The sequence below is a fragment of the Gorilla gorilla genome, chromosome 13 (genome assembly GCF_029281585.2).
Source record: "Gorilla gorilla gorilla isolate KB3781 chromosome 13, NHGRI_mGorGor1-v2.1_pri, whole genome shotgun sequence".
NCBI lineage: Eukaryota > Metazoa > Chordata > Mammalia > Primates > Hominidae > Gorilla > Gorilla gorilla.
In genome coordinates, this window is record NC_073237.2 from 27,994,527 (window position 1) to 28,013,243 (window position 18,717).

An 18,717-nucleotide genomic window follows, 5' to 3' on the forward strand; every position below is an offset into this window, starting at 1 on the left:
ACTGCCAAGTGCATAGTAAGTGCTCAAAAAATGTTAAAGACGACTTGTACTTGGGACCCTCTCTGGTTTTGGAGGTAGAGTATCGGCCTCTGATCCACAGCCTAGAGATGCTGTCTCACCTACAGGTACTGACTCTGTTCTCACCAGATAAAAGGGAGGAATGGGGATCCCATAGTCCTCCAAATGGCATCTCCAATCTTAGCTTTCCCAACCCTATCATATTACATTAAAGCAATTTGTCAAAATGGGGAGGAAACACTCAGACCAGGAGAAAACAGCCAATGAGTTTCCTTACTTTTAGCTCAGGAGGAACTGGGAAGTGTCTAAAACTGGCCCTGGGGCATGGCACAGGGGAGGGACAACACATAGCAGACAGCCTTGGAGACCTTATGACCTCATCCTCAATTTCTTTGAAAGCTCTGGCTCTCCACTTCAGTGCTCCTGTTTCTGCTCTGTATCTGTGCTGGATACAGAAATATCAGTATCTCTATCTGTATGTGTGGTGCCCCTACCTCTACCCATCTCTTGATTTTTGGGAAGGTCAGGGCCAGGAGAACTCTAGAAAGAGTCACAGCATATTGTGTCCTTCCTGGCAGCTGTAGCTGCCCCGGTCTTATACTCAGACCCAGGAATTGATCAACAATGGGAAACCACACAGAAATGGCAGGTTCCCCAAACAACAAGAAACAGGAAGCCGATAGAGCATCGCAATCGCTTTATTATGATTTCCACTGTACCCAGCCTCAGGGCATCAGCTTCTTCTGGAGCGCTGTGAAGGCTGGGCCACGCAGAGGAGCATGCAGCTGTAGAGACAGGGAGACAGGGCTTGGGGACGTTCCCCTCAGCTTTCTGTCAAGTTACCTTCCGCAGAAAAGCACATGGGAAGGGCATGAGGAACCAGAGCGCATTGGATTCCCCAGTGTTACTCAAGTGTTCTCAGAGTCCCTCTCACAAGGTTGGGTTTGGCTGGGGGACAGATCACAGGCCAACCCATGATGGCAGGAGGCTAATCTTGAGGGCCTTTGTGTCACCATGGCTATGGAAAGGCCTGGCTACTTATAACTTGATGTTCTTAACTGTGGGTTGTGCCTACCCAGTGCTATAGAAACTGGAATGTGATTGGGCTTCTTAGTCACCGGCCCAGACCAGAGCTGACCCCCTTTCCATGCTCTGGGTCACTGGGGCATGTGGCCCAGAGGGAAAAAGCTTTCCCTTAGTGCTAGCCGAAATTCTGTAACCTGTTTATTTTCTTTCCAAGGTTGCCAAAAATAGTGGCAGCAGAAAAGTAACAGCAGAGAAAATGCCCAGTCCCACCCTACACCAGGGCTGAGCCGTCAGGAACAGGCACGATGCGTGAATATCCCCCACTCCAGGAGATCTCCCCATTGTCTGGGTTGCAGCCAGGGGCCCAGAGAGATATCCTGGGCAAATTCAAACTAAGTGGTAGGAGAAAGTAGCATTTTTTCAGATAAGAGCTTGAAATAAGGAAAATAAAATAAAAAATAAAAAAAAGAAAATAGGAATTTTATTTCACTGTAAATAGAGGAGGGGTAAAAAGGGACTGTGGTGACAGTCCTGAAGTTCTGGCATCAAAACTGTTCTGCCTTTTAGGGCCACACATCTATCTGTCTTCACTCTGCTGGTCTGAAGGGAACATGCTTTCAGGATCACTAGAGCCAGCTACCAGTTCTCAGTCCTGCTTGAAGTTTCTCTTGGCTCTGGGGTGGGCCTGGCTGGCCTGGGGCCTTGCCAGTCAGCTTCTGCTGACCTTCCCTCTTGGCTTTTGGGCTTCCTGGCACCACTCTGACTGAAGCTATGAAACCTGCAATGGCCGAGGTTGTGCTTTGGGCTATGAGTCCTGGGTATAACCTTGGGGCTCACTCCCCAAGGAGGTGTCCTCTTCCCAGGCAGTTTAATGCTGTGTTTTCCATAATGGTGACAGGAATAAGGGGACCCTAAGACTTGGCCACTTAAGCAAGGTCAGGGTGACATCCCATAGGGAGCAGCAGGACCAGAAAGGCTGGTATCTGCCCTGCTAGCCCCAGGTACTTGGGCTGAGGGCAGAAAGAGGCAATGTCCTCATGGTTTCTACTGTAGGTGTCCTCAAACGAAGAGGAGCACTTGAAGGTTAGATCAGTACCTAGAGTGAGGGGACTGCTCCATCCCTGGGATACCCTAGGGGCCCTTGCTCAAGTGTTCTGTTGGGGAAGGCTGGGCTCAGGAGAGGAAGCCAAGGAGCAGACTTGGAGTGGTTTTGTGGCCAGGGCCACTGCTCAGCTGACCCTTGGTCCCTGCAGCTCCACCACATCCTCCAGCTGCCCCTTCATTCACATCTGAACATGAGGAAGAGGAATGCTAGGTGAAAAATGCTTAGGGCAACTGGGCTTCAGAGGAGCCTGTCTGTAACCCAGGCCTTCCTTGGTTAGAAACACTGATCTCAATTTTGGGTAGCCACAAAGAAAAGACTGAAACATTTTCTCATACCCTTATTAGAGCCAAATGCTAATATTTGTACTTGGCAGAATTTCAGAGTCACAGTGATGGGAGGGCTTGAAAATGAAATGGGCTTCACTGGATTTCTGAATGTTTTTAACATCTCTATACATACCGCAGAGGGGCTCTGGGGATTAGAACACTGCAAAGGGAGATTCCGGACGGGGGTTGGGGCAGGGCGTCTGCAACTCTGGACCTGGGGAGCAACGGCACTTCCCCTTTGGTGAAAAGCTAGATGACTGCCTGTGGAGAAGAGGCTGGCTGCTCCTTCATGCTTTTCTGCTTCCTAGGACTCTTGTGGGCTGGGAACTCTACTCTTTGCTGAGGGAAGTGTCCCCTGGGATCTCTGTAGCAGGCCCTCACCCAGGAAGTTTGCTGTTCTGGAATAGGGAGAAGGGTGATCCAAATGGGCCTGCTCCTGTTGTGGAAGAACTCTGGGGCTGCTTTGCCAGGCCCTGGAATACGGCAGGCCTGACCTGGCCCGCCAACTCACCTCACTCACCCGTGGAGAGCTAGAGGCAGCAGCTCCAAAGAGGTAGGCATCACCTTGATCTGTGAAGGATCAGGGAACAAGATGGACTTCCAGTCCCTGTGACTGATGAGGCAGGAGAAAAATGCTATTCAGCTCTCAAAGCCCAGAGCTTGTCTCTACTCAAAATGCCCTGTCTGTGAGATCGAGCAGCCCAAGGCCAGTGGCACAGGAGATGATTTGCCAGGAGAGTAGGTAAGAGCCCCTGTGCTTAATGTGCTTTAATCTCAGTGCAAAACCCCAGGCCTGGCTGCTTCAGATGCAGTTCTTAGGCCCAGGAGTCCTGCACTTTCTTTTTTTGACTAGACTGAATAATGGCCCCTCCTACGGATCAATCCTGGGAGACGGCTGAAGAGCATTTCTAAAAGCTGTGGGCCATACACCTGAGCCCAGATTTGTCTCCTGTCTGCTTCATTTCAGTCCCAAATAATCCAACCCCAGCAGCTCACCACCCTGCTTCCAGCTAAGGTGGTTCCTACAGGAGGAGACTACACAGGGCTCTCAAGAAGCCCCCGGCTGCAGCTCCTTGCTTTCCTCGAAACATTCAGCACTGAGCGGTGTGTGTTCTTCTGTACGCACCCGATTTAGCACAAGGGCCTCGAGCAATGAAGACGTGTTTGCTTCTGCATGACTGCACTCCACTCCCTTTTGAATAACTCTTGGTAGTCATATCTCGCTATGCCTAAGTCATTAAGTTGGAAACAGAAGCCTAGAACATGGACTCCACGGCCGGCCAAGATGAGCCATAACACACAGACTGAAGAATTTGAATTTGATGAGTACTTAGGAAGGAGGGCTGGGGCTTGGAGGCCAGGCTTGGTGCTCTTGTGGCAGCCTCTGATTGCCCCAAAAGGCCTTCCATGCCAGGCCCAAGCCCTAGCCTGCTGGGGAAGGACATGTGATGAGCAGTGAGGAGAAGCAGCCACTCAAGCCGAGTCTCAGTGATAGGGAGAAGCAGAAAACTTCTCCTTCTGTAAGGCTTTCCCAGGACCTTCTCTGCAGAGCCTCTTCTTAAGCCCCAGCCTCTTATCCTGTTTGTCAGGATGGCTGAAAGAGTCCCTGCTCAGGGCTCTGCAGATCTTTCTTGGGCTGTGGAAGGTGTCTACAGTTGAGTTGAGCTGGAATGATGAGGAAGCAGAGCCCCGTTCTCTCCTCTTCCTCCAGAGTGTGCTCTCGTCAGTCTCTGTGGTTGGTGACTTGGGTGAAGCATCTAACACAGAGGGCTGTGGCTCCTGCCAGTGTGTTTGCTCCATTCAGGCCCCCTTGGCCCTAGGCCATGAGCTACCATCTGAAAAATAGGGGCCAAGAAGGCTCACCTTGATTTTTGACTACCCTGCTAAAGACTTTTGGACTCAGGTGACCTGACTGAGAGATTCCTAGAATCCCGAGTCCCTGGGAAGGGCTGCCTCCCCCTCTTCCAGTCAGGATTCTGCAGGCTAGTTGCCTTTTCTGTCACCAGGAATTGGAATTTAAATAAATAAAGGGCTGAACTTCAATGGTGATGTTTAACTCTTTTCCCAACTCAGTACAGCCGAGGTACATAATGCACACCTACTAGTAACAGCAGCTGACTGCAGAAGGGATTTTTGATGGAGAAAGCAGGGCCCATTAGGATCTCCAGGAGCTCTAGGCAGGCATGCGAGTCTGAGATGCCCCCTTCCTAAGAATCACTTGGCCAGAGACTTATCTATTGGAAATTAGAACTGGCCTGCCTATAGAAGGGGTGAGTAGAGACCCCCTCCTCTATACCAGGGGCTTCACAAAGGGACTTTGGTCCTTTCTCAACCAAAAAGAACCAGGCTTCTGAAGGCATGGACAGCTGGGCAGCATGTGCACATGTATATAAGTGTGGTGGCAGGTCCCGTCTATGTGTGGGGCAGAGGCGGTCCAGGAGAGGATGCTGCCACAGCTCCCAGGGCTTCTCCTTGTGGCAATGCATTCACTGCCTCTATTGTGAGGGGAATGGTGATTTCAGTGCCATAAAGCTTAGTGACAAATTAAGACGCTGGCAGTGTCCCAACCCCATGAGTCTCTGTGCCAGAGGTTGGTGGGGGAAGGGAGAAAGGAAAGGAGGGAGAGGATGTCACTGTCCTCAAACCAAGCTTCTCTGCTCCATGCTATCCTGGGGGCTTCAGGTGAATGGCTGCGCTGTTGGGGCGAGCAGCCAGGATGTAGAGGACATTCTCTTGCAGGAAGGTAGGCCAGTCCACAAATCTGGAGTGGAAGCAAAGAACAGAGTCGTGAGGCTGGTTTGAAGACGCGTGAGCCCTGATCCCAGGGGCAGCATGGCTTGAGCTACACAAAACTCAGGGAAGCTTGGCTCATGCCTGACCTGGCTATGGCTGGCTGTGCTACCAGGCCAACAGACCAGCTGGCTGGTCCTATAGACTTGGGTCAAATGTGCACTCTTGGAGCCTGGTTTCTTGGGTGGGCGCTTGCTGTTTTGGAGTGGGAGTGGGTAATGCCCTCTCTTACTTGTGTGTTTTGTGGGGGTTCAGAGGGTACAAATGGCCAGGTGAGGAGGTCCTACTCACCTGGACTCCTGCTCTGTGGGCAGCAGGGTCTTGTCCTGACTCTTGCTGCTGCTGCTGGCTGGGCTGATATCTGCGATGGGACCCACATGGCTGATGCTGCTGGGCATGAGGACACGTGGTTAGGAGTGGGATAGTGAAATGCCTGCCCCCTCCCAAACTCTGGTAAGCCCAAGGCTCTGGACATGCTCATCCAGGCTCTTCTGACATGTGGCAACACCGAGTTGAAGGTAGAGGCTGTCCTATGCCCTGGCCCGTAGGCATCACCATCCTCTACCTAATACACAGGAGGCTCCTCTCTTGGCTGTTGGCAGGGGGAGCAGGGAGGTATGGAAGGGCCACTGGCATGGAAAAGGGAGGAGGAGAGGCTGAGTGGGGACCAGGACTGGTAAGGAGCAGACCTGACACTGCAGGAAGGAGCCTCTGGGAACCATTTGCAAAACCAAGAGTGCTGGGCCCGGCGGCACTCTGCCTCACTGACGGTGCTCCCACTGCCCCGTGCCAGGAAGGCGGCTCGGGCTCGCTCCCGCTCCTTCACTGTCAGAAGCCTCAACAGAGAGTTCTGGGGAAGAAGAGACAAGATCTTAGAGGTGAAGATATCTTGTAAACTGCCAAGCCATAGAGAATCCTATCTCCATTACCACCTTTGCAACCTCCCTTAGAAGCTGCCCAGAGCCCTTCTGGAGGCATCAGCACTTCCAGTGCGGCCCAGGGCAGATCAGTCTTCCTCACGCAGTTTCCTCAGCCTGGGCACCAGATCATCTGTCACTGGATGGAAGCTGAGCCCATTCCTGATACTGGTCCCTGCTTGGGCAGGACCCAGTGCTCCCCCAATCTGCCCAGCATGCCTCCCAGGCCCTTGTCACCCAGTATCCCAGGAACATTTGCCCCAGCTGGCCCTCACCTGGGGACGCAACTGCTGCAGAAGCAGGAGGGACTCGTGGGACAAGAAGTCAGGCCACTCTATGTGGCCTCGATGTTCAGGGTCCAGGGCAGCAAACTGGCGGGCCGCCTGCTCTTCTTGCTCCTCACTCAGGGCCCTGTCACGGTCCCCCCGCTTGGCTGCTTGGTGGCGGTAGCGCAGAAAGTCCTCCAGTGTCAGGGAACAATCTGTGGGAGGCACCCGGTGCTAGCCATGCCCATCCTTCCTCAGCCTCAGGGCACCTCCATCACCTCCAGGGCACCCTCGGGGACCCCACACCCACAGCTCTTGCTAAGTCTCTGCCTCCCATGGCCAGGGTCACCCAGGCTGTGACAGGGGATAGGTGACTCTGCTGGCCAACAACTCAGGAACAAGGACTCATTTACCCTCTACCCACTAAATATGGAACACTCCTTTCATGGTTCATTCTAGAAAGCCTGAAGGAGAAATCTGCCCGGCCCCTCTCCATCCAAGCAGCACCACCCAACCTTACCAGGGATGACTTTACACCGCTGAAAGGTCTCCGTGAGGCTATACATTTCCTCCTCAGTAAGCAGCAAGTTGATGTTGTCCTGAAAATAAGGAAGAGCTGAGTCGGTGGCCATACAGGCCAGTAAGAAAGGCCAGGGTCAAGGGGGCTAGAAATAGAATTTCAACTGGAAAGCAGTTCCAAGATCATCTAATCCCAGCCTCCTATTCACAATCAATGAGATTGAGGCCCCAGAGAGGAGAAAGGACTTGGCCAGAATTGTCTTTACTCTGGGGCAGAATCTTCCCCAGAACCCAGATATCCTGACTCCAGCACTGAGTCCCTTTACTAAAACAGTGGTTTTCTCCTCTGAGCTAACCTAGGGATTTCTTGGAAGTGCCTTAGGAAGCTGCTGCAGGGAATAAGGGGGCTAGTGAGTAGGCAGGTTGTGAATCCCTATCTCCATCAAGCAGAGCGGCTCCATCTCCATCCCTTTTATCTACTTGGCTTCTGTGTTAGGCTGTGCTAAAAATGTATTTTAGTTAAAAAAAAAAGTTTAATCCTAGCTCTGCTCCAAGTGGGTTGTATCACTTTAAATAACTCCAGAATGGTTTTAAAAGATGCCATTATTACAAGGCTCCTAAAGCCAAATGAGTTTTTTTGTGGTGCCACAGAAGTTTTAATTCCAAAGGAGCACCAATATCTTATTGTGTTGACGTTACCATACAGTCTTTAAACTATCAAAGATCCTTTCTAGTACAAGGTCATTTTCTTCCTCTGAGATACCCGCAAAGTACAAGAGCAAATATTTCATGAGTATTCATATGTGGATTTCATAAAGAACTCAAACCATTCTTTTTCTTCCATAACACTTTTTAAAAACTAATATATAATAGTTGTATTTTTCTTTCAAACCATACTTTCAATAAACACCTACTGAGCACCTAGTAAACACTGGGTGCCACAATGGTGTGTAACACTGTGAGATGCTCAGTGTGGCTGAGGTTTGGAGTACATGTGAGTGTGTGTGTGAGGGAAGGAGGGGGCCTACTATGAAGTACCTCCAATACCCTTTATCGAGCCCCTCAAATTAGGCCTTTATTCTGAGGGCAAAAGGGAGCCACCAAAGAGTTTTCAAGTGGGGAGTGCCGTGGTCAGATCTCTGGCTGCTGTGTGGAAGATGGATCAGAGGGGCAGAGTCTGGAGGTGTGGAGAGCAGTTGGGGGCTGCTGCAACAGTCCAGGCAAGAAATGATGAGCAGCTAAACTGAGACATGAGAATGAAGAAGGGAAGAGAGATATTAGAGGCAGCATCATCAGGAGCTGATGACTCACTGGATGTGAGGCATGAGGGAGAGATTGAACTGGAATTGGTAACTGGGGCATGGTATTACTATTCACAGAGATAAGCAGTGGAGGAAGAGCAGGTTTGGGGGCAAAGATGAGCTCATTTTGGGGCATGATGAGTGTGAAGTACTTGTGAGATATCAAAGTGGATAAGTGCAAGAGACAGGAAATTTAGGTCTGGACACACAAAAATAGGAGTCATTAGTGTTTAGATGGTGGCTGTAGATGAAGTCACCAAAGAGGGCACAGTGAGAAAAGAGTATTAAACAACAGAACCCTGAGAAACAGGACTGAGACAAGAAACTAACAAAGGGCATTGAGAAAGAATGGTCAGAGACTAAGGCTGGAAGAGCATCAGTAGAGAAGAAGGTACTGGAGACCAAGCAAAGACAGCTGCAGAATGTGGGAGGTAATGTTAACGGTGGTTACACCACTGAGGTGGGATTTTATTGACTTTCTATTTTCTCTCATTTCCATATCTTATGCAATAATTCTCATAAAAATACTTAAATCCTAAAGAAAAGAGAGAGGAATAAAGAAGTAATAAATGCTTCAGAGAGATCAAGTAAGAAGATGCCTCAGAAAAAGTCAGTGGACTTGACAATTAGGAGGTGACTGGTGACCTTAGGAAGCGACAATTCTGCAGAATGATGGATGCAGATGTCAGATTATATGATAGGTGGTTGAAGAACCATAGGAGATGATGAGATTCTTTTAAGAAGTTTGGCTGTGGGGCCAGGTGCAATGGCTTGTGCCTGTAGTCCCAGCTACTGAGGAAGCTGAGGCAGGAGGATTGCTTAGGTCTAGGAGTTCGAGGCTGCAGTGTTATGATCGCACCACTGCACTTCAGCCAGGTGACACAGTGAGACCCTGTCTCATAAAAAGAAAAAAAAAGAAGAAGAAGATTTGTTGGCTGTGAAGGGAAGGAAAGAAAGGAGAGGTACTTGGAAGGAGGCTCTGTAAAAAGCCCAGTGGAGCATGGTGGCAATGATGGTAGGACTGTGTCAGGAAGCTGGGGAGGGAGCAGTGTGTTCCTGGGGGTTAGGGAGGTGACCCCTTCACCCCAGTCCTATAGCAGCAGCACACCGCAAAGCAGAGTGGCCGAGATGAAAGGCTGGCATTCGGAAGGGGTGACAGGCACTAGAGAAGGTCGCCGGTACAGCAGGGTCTGCTGCAGTGTACTCCATGGGGACAGGTGTTTAAGTGGCTGAAAATAGCTGTTCCATAACAAGCCATAGAGGAAGAGTTATTTGTTAGAAAGTGGCACATCTCTGCTTTCGTCTAAGCAGCAGGAAGAAGAGGGGGATCAGCAGGTGCTCCTCACTCTGAAATCAATAAACAATGACGATATCTGCAGGACAACAGATCAATAAGGCAAGACTTGAACTCTATTCAGGTGTAGTGAGAAATGGATATAAATCTGGCTTTCAATGGAAACCTCAGACTCTGTCCTTCATTAAAAGTTAGAAGGCATTTATATATAATTTGCGAAGTTATGAGTCAATAGAGCTTTGTCATTTAATTCACATAATAACCACTTCAAAGAGGAAGAGCAAATGCTAATGAGTCAGGTGGCAGGCTGAGTGAGGATCTCAGGCCTAGGAAGTTTTCCTGTGATAGAATCTACCCCTATTGGAAGCAAGCTGGTTAGGATCTCAGGTTAGTTTTCATATGGATACAATGAATGACAACTATAGACTATTAGAGAAAGAACTGCTCCAAGCAGAATTACTTTTGAGTAATTAGGCCCCAGTCAATCTCCTAGCTCAGAGGTTCTCTACCGGGGGTGATTTTGCTATCTTCACATTGAGATGTATGCTACCTGCATCTAGGGGATTGAAGCCAGGGGTGCTGCTAAACATCCTACAACGCACTTGGCCCCTCAAACAAGTAACTAACCAGCCTAAAATGTAGAGGTTGAGAAACCCCATCCTAGCTCTAGGTCTCTTGTATGTACCATTGGAAAAATCTTTTTTTTTTTTTTCGAGACGGAGTCTCGCTCTGTCGCCAGGCTGGAGTGCAGTGGCGTGATTTCGGCTCACTGCAACCTCCGCCTCCTGGGTTTAAGTGATTCTTCTACCTCAGCCTCCCGAGTAGCTGGGACTACAGGCACGTGCCACCACGCCCAGCTAATTTTTGTAGTTTTAGTAGAGATGGGGTTTCACCAGGTTGGCCAGGATGGTCTCAATCTCTTGACCTCGTGATCTTCCGGCACTGGCCTCCCAAAGTGCTGGGATTACAGGCGTGAGCCACCATGCCCAGCCCATTGGAAAATTCTTTAGGTCACTGCCTAAAATCAAGTGTTCTAAGACCAGGCCTCCAGGAAAAGTGCCAAGTCCTCTGCTGTCCCTGCAGTCCAGACTTACACAGTAGTGGCAGCTCCAGCCTGTTTCTGTGTGGGCCATCTCCGTCACCTCCGCTGCACTGTCTCCTTGGATGTAGCCCATGCGGCGCAGGCAGCCATCATGGAAAACCCTGGTGCAGACCCTGCACGGGAAGAGGCTCTCAGCTGTCCAGACCTCACAAACATCACACATCTCATCGTTGACAACCTGCAGAAAGATGGCAGGAGGAAACAGGGATGTGTAAACGTAGGCAGCAAGATTCCAAGGCCACTAAGCACAGAGCTACCTGCATGGGGCTGAGTCTTCCCAGATTAGCCTAGAGGAACAGCCCCAACTGAAGCCATTGTTGAGGTTTGCTTTCTGGACGACAAGAACCAGGAGGTCCTTCCAGCTGCTCATGCCTTTGTGACCATGTTTATGAACAGGGAGCTACTAGCACTTTTAGAAAGAACAATCTGTTGTGAGAGATTGTTCCAGGCATTGCAGGACATCTATCATCCCTGCTTTTCTTGGTACCAAACACCAGTAGCCACCTGGTGTTTTGACCTCCCCAAACTCCTCCCTCCCAAATTTCCAAATGCCTCCTACAGGGGGTAGTACTATCCATGGTTGAAAACCCATGGCAGCGGGGAAGAGGGGGAGGGTCGACAGAATCCTGCCACAGCATCATTCTTTATCATCCAAGCCTTTAACTAAGATGAATCCAGGATATAACAAACATTTTATTCTTACAGAAGAAATTCAAAGATTTTTTTGGACTCAGCTCCATTTTTCCGGTTTTGAGGATCACCTTACCCACATCCATCTTCCCTGTCCTGCTCCCTCATGCACTAAGACTTGAGGATCCTGTCCTAACTGGATACTCACAGGCTCTCTGGGCTCCAGGCAGATTTCTGGAGGTTTGTCATCATCCAGCTTCCGGGTGGGGCGGATGAACGCAGGGGGTGTGAATCGGCTGGTCCTGTCAAACTCCTCAGGCTCCACGCCGCGCCCATCTCGGAGCCGCTCCCAGGCTGCGCGGCCGGCACTACTCTCTTCCTGGACCACCGAGGTTCCTGCTTCTGCTTCCTTCTCCTCCTGTACCTCCTGGACGGAGCCCTCTACAGTGCCACGGCGGGACCCTGGCAGCTCACCTGTGCGTCGGATGGAAGGCCTGTCCCGCAGCCCATCCTTGAAAGCAGACACAGCCAGACTCACCTTCTGCACCTGCTCCACTGTCTGCCGCTTGGACATCAACACCCCCATGGCTCTGTGGACAAAAAGCAGAGGGGTACAGGTTCAGCCAATGGCTGAGGATGTCAGGCTAATCAGTTTCAACCTAAGTGGCAAGGGCTATTAAACAGTTTCTCCCTCTTCTAGAACATGGTGGGGGTGGAGACAGCATATGTTAAGGTTCAGAAGATGTTGGTTCTACTTCTTTCCTAAATTTTATTTATTTATTTATTTATTTATTTATTTAATTTCTTTATTAGAGATGAGGTCTTACTATGTTGCCCAGGCTGTTCTTGGACTCCTGGGCTTTAGTGATTCCCTTGGTTCAGCCTCCTGAGTAGCTGGGATCACAGGCCTACCACCTTGCCTGGATGACTTTGGTTCGATTTCTGACAGGCCTTGCAACTTTGGTTTTCCCATCTATGGAATGAGGGCTATTTCCCCAGCCCACTTCACAGGGATGTTACAAGGATAATGTAAGAAAATGGGCATAATGGTGCTTCGTAGACTGGAAAGCACTCTACGTGCATGAAATGATATCTCTGTCTCCCTTCCTGTCCTAAAACCAATTTAGTCCAGGGGTCCTACACCTCTGCTACTTCAAAATGGTTGGAGACTTCAGAATCCAAATTTCTCCTCTACCCTGCAAGAAGACTCAAGGCTTAAAGCAAGCTGGCAGCAACACAGTTCAGGCCTTTTGAGACAACAAAAGCTCTTTCAGTAGGTGCCACGAACAATCCATCTGGGGCTAATCCTCATCAAATGCCTACTTTTTAAGTCAATGAACTCCTAGTTTTAGAGGACTCCTGAATTAGTCAGTAAGGGAACTCTGCCACCCGTATCCATGTGGTCAAGGTCACACAAACACTCCTTTGCCCCCTCTCATTAGTAGCTGTGCCTCTCTGTGGATCTGCTTATCTATTACAGACACTGGCCTATTACAAAGCTCTAAGGTACCTCTCACACTTCTAAGGCTGCACTAATGTCACTCCCACATTTTCTGCTTTAATTCTTCTGAACTGTTCAAGAAAGGTCCATATCCTTTACAGGTTAAAAAGTAACATCAGACCTGCTCTTCTCTGCGGTACCAGAGCACAGCATTGGACAGTGAGGGCATGACAGGGCACATTGCAAAGCTGGTCTGCTATTTCCTAGCCTGAGGAGACTTAGTGGAAGTCAGCTGGGGAATTCTTTTTCTAAGTAAAGTGGAGCAGAGTCCATTTTAGCCTTGCTCTCAATCCATTCTAATCAAGGCTTATTGAACAGTATTATGTGCAAGGCACTAACTGCTCATCATAGGAAACAGAAGACAGGAGAACAGTCTCACCACTCAAGCTACTTAATATTAGAAACCAAAGAAGTCAAAGTGCTGAGAGTACCTAAAGGAAGGTGAAACCCACCACACTACTGGTGGTCAAAGTGGACCTTGAAGGATGCACAGGCGGTTATGCTCAGTCTGTTTGGGGGAAAAGGTGACAGCGGGTAGGAGGAGAAGTAAGGCCAATTCGAAGGTTACTGTTAATATCATAGTCCAGACAAGAGGTAGAGGGTTTAAATGGAAATGATGATAGCAGGAATAATACTGACTGAGTGTATCTGTTACCATGGCAATAGAATTAGGGAAATCTAGGAATAAATTGATAATTGATTGGATGAAGGATAAAGGGAAAGAGGGCAGTTTTTTGTTTTTTTGTTTTTTTTTTGAGACAGAGTCTTGCTCTGTCGCCCAGGCTGGAGTGCAGTGGCCCGATCTTGGCTCACTGCAACCTCTGCCTCCTGAGTTCAAGTGATTCACCTGCCTCAGCCTCCTGAGTAGCTGGGACTACAGGCATGTGCCACCACGCCTGGCTAATTTTTTGTATTTTTAGTAGAGACGGGGTTTCACCATGTTAGCCAGGATGGTCTCGATTTCCTGACCTCATGATCCGCCCACCTCGGCCTCCTAAAGTGCTGGGATTACAGGCGTGAGCCACCGTGCCTGGCGAAAGAGGGCAGTTTTAAATGGACTAACTAGAAGAATGGTAGTGCCACTTACAGAAATTGGAAATAAGAGGGATAATTAAATTGGATTTTGTATATGTTGAATTAAAGATGTCCCTGGGACATTCAGGTGTCGAGTTATCCCCTGATTAAAACTTTCAGTGCTTCCTTCAGCTTTCAGGAGGAAGTCCCCACAACCAGTCTCTTTACTGTGGCCTGTGAGGCCCTGCATGGTCTGGCCTCCCTTCTTTACTCTGTGTCCCAACCATAATGGCCTTATTTCAGTCTTTATTTGCTATACTCCCTCTGTTTTGGGGAAGTCTGAACATTCCTCCCCACCTGACTAGTGCCTATTTGTCTATCAGAGCTAAGGCTCAAGTCTCATTTCCTTGGGGAAGTCACTGCTGACTCCAGTCCAGGTCGGAGTGCTCACAGCACCATGCCCTTCTGCTCTGGGTACTTATCTTCATCATTACGTATTCAATCGGATGATTACTGGTCAATGTCAGTTCCCCTATTAGACTGTTCTATCCCACACAGTACTTATCTCCACTGCCTAGCAATGTGTCTGTCTATTAAGCGTCTAACAGAATAGATTCTTAATAAACATTTTCCAATTAGCTAATTAATTGTGGAGAATTCTTTTTACTTTTAAAAATGAAACCTTAATACATGTACTATCTGATGACAGCCCCATCTTCTTTTCGGAAACACTGCTTATATGTGCCACAGTGGTGCGAACTCCTACACTGCTCGCGTGCTTGCCTTGCCACTACTGCTACCAAGGAAATTCATATTCTTGAATTTATAAACTGACTGATAGGAAAGGAAAGAACCACCTCCCCGACTCCATTTATAAATTTGTTTGTAAAACTGAAGTATGTGACGAAGGAACATTGACTTTAAATACTTAATACTGCCTTAAAGGGCGGTGGCACAGGAGATTTATTGAGCACATTCAGGAAATCATTTAGGGTATTCATGCCTCAGTGGATAACTAAGAATAAATTGTAATTAAAATGAAAATATCTTAATCCCCAAATAAATTCATAAAAAATTGTGATTAAGAAATCTTATTTTCATTAGCTGGAAACAAATATTAAGCAATAGGGAAATAAATTACGTACCATGAAAGACTAAACAACACGGAAAACACTGAGGTAGAAGTATATTTATTGGTGGGAAAGATACTCAAAATATGCAAACATATTAACAAAAATAGCAAGTTACAAAAATGCTCATGTTATGATCTAAATTTTGTACTGTATGTACTTTTAATCTTTTTGTAATCTATATTTTCCAATTCTCCCACATTGCACATTAATTAGATAATAAACCAAATCCTAGGGTTGGCAACTTGATGACTTGTTTTTGTTTTGGGTCCCCTGTTCTATGATTCAGAACCTGTTGCTGGTTGCTTTGGGCTTTAGTTCTCTGTCTGTTAATGAGTGTATCTGGAACATATAGTCTGAAGCATTTAGAATGCTCATGTTGTTTTTCATCTTCTTTTAAAAGTTCATATGATCTAATGAGGGAATCTAGCCGGGGTAGGGTGGGGATGGAGAGAAGAGTATGTATATGTTAAATTTTTTGCTGAGGCTTTGGACCCAGTGGGTTCTTGAAGTGACAGGGCTGGCCCTGTAGTCCCCAGATGCTGCTCAAATGCCTCATGGGCAACAGCGTGTTCGATGGCTGGGTGGGATGCAACTCCCCAACTTACAGTGACAGAGGTACCCCAAGAGAGAAAATACAAAACTGACAGATAATTCTTTATATTTTTATTTGAGCATATTTTTATTATGAGCAATTACATTTTCCAGACCACTAGGTTTTCCTCAGAAACCCCAAGGCATGTTTCTCAAAACTTTCAACTGTGGCTCAGAGTAAGAGATATATTTTTTGTGATAACCCTGTAGACACATGTGTTTATAGATCTGCAACTGAAGTCAAAATTTTGTGGAACAATCATACTTTTACTACATGTGATGCTCCCTGATATTTTCTATCCTATTTCATTAAAACAACCCTGATAGTGACTCTCTGAAATGATTTCATGACCTACTAATGGATTTAAATCTGCAATTTGAAGAACGCACCTCTAAAAGACAAGGATATAAGGAAAGTGCTGCCCTTAACTGATGTGGTGAAAGATGAACAGTTTATTCAAGCTTCTCTTAGGAGTCTGTGTGGTTGGAAGATCCACCAGAGATGGACAGCTACTAATATACCTCTGACTAAAGAAAACCTATTGTATCCAAGAGGCTGATGCTCTTTCACCTGTGGGTATATGTAAAAAAAAAAAATTTAGCTAGGCATAGTGGCACATGCCTGTAATCCCAGCTACGTGGGCAGCTGAGGTGGGAGAACTGCTTGAGCCCAGGAATTCAAAACCAGCCTGGGCAACATAGCAATACCTCATCACATTAAAAAAAAAAAGATTGATTGGAGCATTCTTTTTACAGTGATTAAAAGATGGAAAGAAATTGGGCATGGTGATTTGCTCCTATAATCCCAGCTACTCGGGAGGCTGAAGCATGAGGATTGCTTGAGACCAGGAGTTTGGGTCTGTAGTGTGCCATGACTGTGCCTGTGAATAGCCACTGCACTGAAACCTGGGCAACACAGTGAGACCCTGTCTCTTAAAAAAGAAAAAAGGTGGAAACAACCTCAATAGGGAAATTACTGAATAACTTGTGATATATTCATGCTATTAAAAAAGAGAAAAAATGATTTAATTATTTATTTTGAGATGGGGCGAGGGGGTCTCGCCATATTACCCAGGCTAGTCTCGAACTCCTGCACTCAAGCAATCCTCTCACATAGCTGGGACTACAGGTCGTGCTAATTTTTGAAAAATTTTTAAAGAGACAGGGTCTTGGTATGTTGCCCAGACTTGTTGATAACTCTGGGGCTCAAGTGATTCCCTGCCTCAGCCTCCCAAGTAGCTAGGATTATAGGTTCCAGCCAGAGTGCCCAGCTTGATTTAATTTTTTAAACACAACAACCAGAGCAATGATTCTCAAGTGGTGAATTGGCTGGATCCTGTGGCAGGTGGGAGGTATATATCAGAAACTCCGGGAGGAGGGGAGAAATAAGTGACTTTCAAGAGCTTATCAATTATGTATTTATATTTGGAAAACAAGTATTAAAAACCATCTCTGCTTTTTTTGTGTGTGTGACATAGACTACAAAACAGTGAGTTTGACAGTATCTTCTTTGTTCTTAGGGCTATACGGAAGGTACTAACTCTCCAAATAGTTGGAGGCAGCCTTCTCCCAGGAGTTATATCACAAGTTTTAGGGAACAGTCAAGAGACTTTTATGTTTATCAGAAGGTCTGATAAACACTGGAAAAAAATAGTTGAGAAACACTTATTTGGAGATCTGGAAAAAAAATACTAAATTCACATTTTCAAGAACGATTCATTAGAGGAAAACCAATGGTATGCCTTTGTTTTTGGCTTTTTCAGATGCTTTAATAAAAGTTATTGAACAAAGACCAGCCAGTTAGGAAGTTACTCTATAAGTGAACTTACTCATTAACAGAGAATCATCAAATTAACCACAGACACCTCCCAACACACTGTAGATCCGCTATAACCCATTATTAACTATAAGGATACCATTATTCTTTATAAGGATACCAAGAATAGCTATGAAGCTGTCTCCATGGTCAATTATGTCATTGCAATGGTTTTGGGAGTTTATCCTTAAAGCAATTTCTGTGAAGACTGAAGCTGACATCTACTAGCAAAACAAACATAAAAACAAACGCTTTCCAGTCCTAAGCACAGGCTCTTGGAGCACTGCTATTCCTTTTAGCTGAGATGGTTCAATCTTGTAGACCATTTTATGCCTGTAAGGGCAGAAATGCAAAGTAGAACTATTCACAGTAAACCATCAAAATCCAAACAAGACCACCAAGTCATTTTGAATTGACATGACTTTGACTTTGACATTAAACTGTGAAGACACAACAGAATTCAGCTTTAAAAGCGAGTCTAAAACTCTTAATACTTAATGGAGAGGATCAAAACTGTATACAAAAGACACTTTGATTAAAAGTGTGTGTGCTGAAATATCCAAGAAGTGCACCTGGGATGTTTGAGAACTTAACAAAATCAGCTCAAATTTTTAGAGAAACAAGTGGTAGTGATTGGTGCCAGGTAAAAACAAATGCTTGTGGATAAAAACCTGGCCTCTCCTGTGCTGGAATAAGTCCTAGGAAAAAGAGAGAGTTAAAAGGAAATCAAGTTGCAAAGATCCCACAAATTATACCTAATGATTACTTCTTTCGCTGGTGGGTGGGACTGGGGGTTTCTTCCTCCCTAAAAATGATGAAAAGAGGCCAAAAAGATATTGTCCCAAGAATTATGTGGCTGTCAGGGAATTTGTGGTATCTAGGGAAGGCTTGGAAAAAAACTCAGGGGAGAGGAGCAGGTGATGGTAAATAACAGCGGGACAAGAAGGTGGAATAGGGCCGTCTGACTTCATGAACTGGAAGAAATGAAAACAGCAACAAGTAGAATCTGTCTTGGGTAAGAGAAGCATGTCTAGATGTGTTTGTCAGGTGGTAAGACATAGGTGGGCAGCTTGGAATGTTTGCAAGACACACCCATTTTCTGCAGAGCACCTGCTTAGAATTCAGCGGGATTATTAATAAGGGCAAAGTGGTGGGAGTAGGAGGAGGAGGGGCTGCTCTGGAGCAGGAGCTGATAGAGAAATAAGGAAGGGGAAGGAAGCTGGGGAGCCTCTATCTCCCAGTACTCTGTATAAAGATTCAGAGCTGTGGAGAGCCTGAAGGGCAACACTCCTAATAGGCAGGAGTGTCCTCATGCAGCCTGTTAAATGTAAAGTACATTTACTGATTTTCTCTTCTTAAAATTTATGT

The 18,717-nt window shown here is 46.9% G+C and overlaps 1 protein-coding gene across 6 annotated transcripts in view; it reads right to left on the reverse strand.

Moving 5' to 3' along the window:
* Positions 1–700: 700 nt before the first annotated feature.
* Positions 701–18,717, reverse strand: part of PHF24 (PHD finger protein 24) — a 183,268-nt gene continuing 165,251 nt past the window's right edge. For 3 of the 6 annotated variants that reach the window (XM_055351629.2, XM_019033358.4, XM_031014850.2), the window contains 7 exons: positions 11,503–11,884; positions 10,657–10,842; positions 6,969–7,047; positions 6,458–6,663; positions 5,955–6,115; positions 5,557–5,655; positions 701–5,236 (listed from right to left, as the gene is read on the reverse strand). In XM_055351629.2, the coding sequence (XP_055207604.1) occupies positions 5,140–5,236; positions 5,557–5,655; positions 5,955–6,115; positions 6,458–6,663; positions 6,969–7,047; positions 10,657–10,842; positions 11,503–11,884 (1,210 nt within the window). In that variant the 3' untranslated portion in view covers positions 701–5,139. Of the gene's footprint in view, positions 5,237–5,556; positions 5,656–5,954; positions 6,116–6,457; positions 6,664–6,968; positions 7,048–10,656; positions 10,843–11,502; positions 11,885–18,717 lie in introns of those variants that run through there. The other 3 variants (XM_055351628.2, XM_031014851.3, XM_055351630.1) reach the window with 2 other exon arrangements.